The 5,855-nt window shown below is 33.7% G+C and overlaps 1 protein-coding gene across 1 annotated transcript; it reads left to right on the top strand.

Annotated features, from left to right (window-relative positions):
- The first annotated feature begins 1,019 nt into the window (after positions 1–1,019).
- Positions 1,020–3,130, top strand: LOC124885831 (DUF21 domain-containing protein At1g47330-like). Its single transcript, XM_047394074.1, has 6 exons — positions 1,020–1,086; positions 1,487–1,563; positions 1,651–1,734; positions 1,835–1,948; positions 2,827–2,895; positions 3,119–3,130. Exons 1-6 carry the CDS (start codon positions 1,020–1,022, stop codon positions 3,128–3,130), a joined length of 423 nt encoding a protein of 140 aa, XP_047250030.1.
- The last annotated feature ends 2,725 nt before the right edge of the window (positions 3,131–5,855 follow it).

The raw sequence follows: 5,855 nt of genomic DNA, 5'->3' as shown, positions 1-5,855 counted from the left end.
GTCGACCTTTGAATGACACGGTATTATCACTTGCTATCCTAATCTATATTTGTAATATTCTTTTGACTTGTCCTTTGTTTTGTTCCTCCCTTTTTTCTAGTAGGTCAAATATACTGACAGTATTTCTTGTTTGGCTGTTTGTAATGGTTATATTTATTTTGGTTCTTGGGATACAAGCTTAAAAAAATTATTTTTATGTGTATGTTGTAGACGATGAACGTCTTGGTGAAAATCCAGCTTCTGCTAATGTTGATCAGTAGTTTTGTTTGGGTTTATTAGGAAGTGCTAAAGTTTGCTAGTTTGGGTTTTTATTGTTTGTTTGTTTGTTTTTCATGGAAGTTTGATGTCGTATCCTTTATTCTTGTCGTTTACTTCATTAGTAGAGCTAGGGGCAGAGTTAAGTAGAGGTTATGCATTGGCGAAAATTCATATGTCATATTATAAGGTCAAAAACTATTTTTATGTGTATATTGTAGATGATGAACACCCTTGATGAAAATCCAACTTACACTAATACTGGTCAGTAGTTTGGATTAGCTAATATGTACCTGCTACATTTGTAACTTTGATGTAAAGTTGTACTTTTCTATTCACTAATAGAGCCAAGTGTATAGTTAGAGGGGCAAAAAGGGATCATTCAGACCAACAACAACATACCAAGTGTAATTCCACAAGCCACAAGTAGGGTCTGGGGAGGGTTGTGTGTATGTACCCTACTTTGTGCTGGTAGAAGATGTCAGCTGGACTCCCTTTGTCAAAAATTCATATTGTATACATATATACAAGTTCAAAAATTCTCTTTGTTGTGTTTATACTGAAGATGATGAAAATCCGGCCTCCACCCCTTTGAACGAGGTTGTTTCAGTAGTTGATTGGCTAAATATATAGCTGCTACTTTGTAACTTTGGTGTAAAACTGTAAACTTTTCTATATGTTCAATTTTTGAAGTTTTATTTCCTCTTGCCTATTCTATGCTCTAGTCGGACTTTTTCTTTTAAATCGTTCAGCTGGGTAAATATATGTATAGAATTGGCTACCCCAAAATATCAAAGGAACTCTGGAAAAGGTTGAATGTTGACAGGCAAGGTATCTATAAATCACGAGTAAGTAAAAGAGAGTGAATTTTTCCTTTAAAACTGAATAAACTATCTAGAAATGCTTTGATGTAGTTTATTGCAAAGTAAACAGTGGAATTAAACATGCAGTAAAGGAATGATACATCGATTATGTACCCAGGCAAAGGTATTTGAATAGTTGAAAGAGTAAGAGAAAAAGGTACATGATTCTTGTCATACATGGAATGCACAATTATAAAAGTTAAGCCACTTTACGTATCATGAGTCTACAATTGTATCAATAACCACTCATATTAGAATAGGGCTTATAGTGAGATAAGTGAGAAGAGAAGCAGTGTTGTGGCAAAGTTTGAGTTGTAACTATGGCTACTTTGATTGGCTTTTTAAAGTGTTCTTCCTTTTTTTTACAGCTAAAATACTTCCGGTGGTAAAAAACCAACATCTTTTACTTTGCACACTCTTGATTGGCAACTCCTTAGCAATGGAGGTTTGTGTACCAATACTTATTTGTCAATAGTTATCCTTTTATTACCCCTGCCGGCTTATTTATTACTTTTTTCCTTTTTCATTGCAGTCTCTTCCTATATTCTTGGACAAGCTTGTACCATCATGGGCAACAATACTGGTATCTGTTACACTGATTCTCATGTTCGGGGAGGTGGTCTATTTTATTCATCAACTTAACCTTTCAGCTTGGTATCTATGGAATTTGCTCGGCTCTTGTCCTCTAACCAGGTTTGTCGCTTTTACATTTGCAGATAATTCCTCAAGCAATCTGTACTTGCTATGGATTGACAGTTGGAGCCACTGTAGCACCCCTTGTTCAGCTTCTTCTCAGGTTATTCTTCCCCATTGCTTATCCAATTAGTAAGGTATACAACACAACAATCATATTCTATAATTTACTCATGTAGAGTTGTTAAGTTTCCATGTTTTGCTACCAGAGAGAGAGAGAGAGATGCTTCACCAGTTATGTGTTCGGTTGCCACCTTGTACTGGCAATCCGAGTTAGATGACAGGGTTTAAGAAATAAAACTACATGAACCCATCAACAGCTCATAAGATAGATTTGTACTCATATACACTATGGTGGCTAATTTGTATGCTTTGCTCCTTTTCTGTAGCTTGGAAAGAAATGGAACGAATGCAACATAAAGTTGAATTGAGGAGTTCCTTGGTTATGTTCTCCCTCCGTTTGGATTTACTTGTCACATTTTGATGTGACACACCTATTAAGAAAATAATGATTGGTATAGTGACTTTACAATATTACTGCTATCAATTGATGTTTAGTAATAGGTATTGGAAATGATTTGAAGAATAAGTAATTAATGCTAAGGTAAAACAGGGAATTTTTGTTTTGTTTTTTCTTGATTTGTCAAAAATGACGAGTAAAAATGAAAATCAAATTAGAAAAATAGTGATAAGTAAATTCAAACGGAAGGAGAAAATTAGTAATAATATCACAGTTACTCCATTTTTCTATCTCTATTTATTTTTTGTTATTACTATAAATGAGAAACTTCTCAGGCTAATAATTTGATATGGAAAATATCCATCAGTTTCTTTATTAAGATACACGGATATTCATCTTTAGAATTGGGAAAAAAGTCCAAAACCTCATACAGCAATTTGAGAGAATTTCTCAGTGCTACTTTCTGTTGTTAAGGATCTTATAGTTGGCTTGATAAAGAAAAGGGATCTTAACTTCATCCTTGATTTTTCTTCTAGGTCTTGGATTGGATATTAGGTAAAGGGGCATGCTGCCATTCTGTGGAGAGCTGAGCTAAAAACATTTGTGGATTTTCATGGCAATGAGGTAATTTGTTCAGTATTTTTCAATTTTTAATGCTAATCTAAGCAAGTGTAAATATATCTCTAGACATGCAATATTTTTGTAAATATGCATGAACACAATCCGCTTACACGACCAAGTTCATCTCACTAAGATTAGGTGCTATAGCTAGTTGAACCTCATTTTCAATTTATTATGTTCCTTTTACTGTATGCCTCAACTTTTTCGCTTCTTATTGCTATGACAGGCTGGAAAATGAGGGGATTTGACACATGATGTAACAACAATAATTGCTGGAGCACTTGAGTTGACGAAAAAAACTACAAAAGATGCAATGACTCTAATATCAAAGGCTTTTTCTCTTGATCTGGACGGAACACTTAACTTGTGGGTTTATAAGCTGTTGTTTAATTTTATTCAAGTTTTCTCAAACTTTTTATTTCCAGTTTATGCTCCAAGAGAAAAGTCTGAACTTGGACACTGAATTTTAGGAGTTTTTAACTTTACTGATTGGTGCATATATGTATAAGACTCCAACCATACCAGGCACAGTGATAAAGTTGTTCAAAAAGTGATATTACCTTACCAAACATTGATACCATATTTTCTGAAGAAGGTCAATTTCTATCTTGAGAAGGGCATTGACAAATCTGAAAATGATACTTAGCCGATAAAAATGGTTGATGAGCTCCCCCAATAAACTCAATGGTATCTTATTGCATTCATTTTTTAAATGTTCATTTCACTTCTTTTTTTGTTGTTTTCATATATTCATGTAATATATTTCTTTTGTATCATAGTGATTGTGGAGCATTTGTTTGTACGTTAGCTGAATATGTCATTCATGGTAGAGATATTCCTAAATATATTGACATTGGTTATGTTCGCATGAGGTATGGAGCTTTTTCATGGGATTATGGAAAGAGAAAACTAGAAGCTGGTATAAAAGACAACACTACAGAAAAAGTTGGCAGATTATTTGGAAAGGAAAAGAGGAAGAGGATGCACTAGGAGTAGTAGTTTAGTTTTGCAGTTATTAAAAATCACTGCACATGAAGGATTTTTAATTATTTTTATGCAATTATGTAAATTTTGAACAGTCTTTTCAAATTGGATCGGCTATTTTTTATGTGATAACGTAAAGTATACAGTGTAGAATCGCTACTGATTCATTTGTTAGTATCTTTGTATATTTATGTTTTATTATCGAAGAATATTTTTTGCCTTTCCTTGTGGCAAGTCTTGCCCTTGAGGCAAATTGAGTATCTTCTAAATTAGTAAACAATGTGGCAGGGCCAATTCATGCCCATGAGATATAACTTATTCCTATAGGGGTTGTCTTATCATTACTTATGTGCGACTGCTACATGAGTATTTTGATCATTGTGAACTTTTCAATCACATTTGTCCTCGATTAAATGGCATAAAATAAGAAACAGTTTAGACCTTGTAATCTAAGGGTCATCTACTTCTCCTCAGTAGTTGGTTCTCCACTTTTATTTATTTGGTTAGATGCTTGGTTTTGTTGATTGGTATCATCTTTTTTTCTACTCACAATTGAATACTCCCCCGTGCTTTTATTTTTATAGTTTTTAATATTTATTGCTTTTGTTCTTGGCTTATAGTATTTTAGTTTTTTCTCATATGGTTGTAAGATTGTAATATTCCTATAAATATATTTTGTATGGTAGAGGAAGAATGTTCTTTGAAAAATTACAAGTTTAACCACATTTGATATGTAAGTATTGCCTCTAGGGTAAGAGTTATAGATTATCTGTCAAATCATTATAGACTATGCTAGTGTCAACTCTTGCCCATGGGGCATAACTTGTTCCTTTGGGATCTAAAAATCTTGCCTCTTGGGCAAGACTTATAAATTATCTACCAAATCATTTCACACTAATTTAGTGTCAATGCTTGGCCATGGGGCATAACTTATCCATTTGTTATATTAATTTTTGCCTCTAGGGCATGAGCTATAAATCATCTGTCAAGTTATTACACACTAAACTAGTGTCAACTCTTGACCATAGGGCATAACTTATTTCTTTGGGGCTTAAGTCTTATGTAACACCCCGTATTCAAGTACGTGTATTGGCGTATTCAAGTATGTGTATTGATCTTCTTTATATGTAATTAATTTTTTTATTTTATTTATACCGAAATTTGTCCGTCGATGGTTCCATGCGAAGGTTATTGAATAAGCTTTTCAACGATATAAAGATTTCCAAAAACGGATAGGTTTTGGATATAATCGAGCACGATCAAAACTATAAAAAGGTGGCCGGGATATCTGGGAATAGTAAATGTGCGGGAAAATTTCCAGCACACAAACTACTGAGGCCAGCCGAATTTTTGGGTCAACTTCGAATGATCATAACTCCCTTAATATAATAAACTGGGAGAGCTGCGACCTATTAAAAGAAATATCTTTGAGTATTATTTCCAATGAAATTGGTTTTATCCAAATCCAACGTTTGAGTAAGGAGTTATACTCGTTTTACTTTAGCCTATCAAAACAGATCTTTAGGGTCAACTTCATACGACCATAACTCCTTGTACAGGACGAACTGGGTGGCCTACTTTATATGAAATGAAATCCCTTTTAATTATCCTTCCAACTATACCAATTTCACCCAAATCCGATATCGAAGCAAAGAGTTATGGTTGATCTACTCTAGCTTATCAAAACAGTCCACCAAAGGACAGATTTGACATTATTTAAATTTGAAAGGCATTTTGATCATTTCCTATTATATTATGGACGGGAATATGTGTATATATACATGTATATGAGTTCAAAAACTCATTTTCATCATCAATCATTGAGAAAGAACAAACCCTAGCCAAATTTGACGTTTAAATTACTTTTGATTCAACCATAGAAATTCTAAAGTAATCCGATAACTGCGTTTGTCATCTCGAGAGCTTCGAACGGCACCTATTATTTGTGCAAACAGGATTGCATAATCAAGAGGTTAATT

This window comes from Capsicum annuum, chromosome 7 (genome assembly GCF_002878395.1).
Source record: "Capsicum annuum cultivar UCD-10X-F1 chromosome 7, UCD10Xv1.1, whole genome shotgun sequence".
Classification (NCBI taxonomy): Eukaryota; Viridiplantae; Streptophyta; class Magnoliopsida; order Solanales; family Solanaceae; genus Capsicum; species Capsicum annuum.
The sequence above is the reverse complement of the archived record's forward strand: the minus strand, read 5'-3'. Positions and strand labels throughout refer to the sequence as shown.

Excerpts from the sequence above, each read along its gene's own strand:
- LOC124885831 (XM_047394074.1), top strand. The coding sequence starts at position 1,020 with ATGTATAGAATTGGCTACCCCAAAATATCAAAGGAACTCTGGAAAAGG. Across the intron at positions 1,735-1,834 it reads TGATTCTCATGTTCGGGGAG|ATAATTCCTCAAGCAATCTG; the intron begins GTGGTCTATTTT and ends TTACATTTGCAG. Across the intron at positions 1,949-2,826 it reads TTGCTTATCCAATTAGTAAG|GTAAAGGGGCATGCTGCCAT; the intron begins GTATACAACACA and ends ATTGGATATTAG.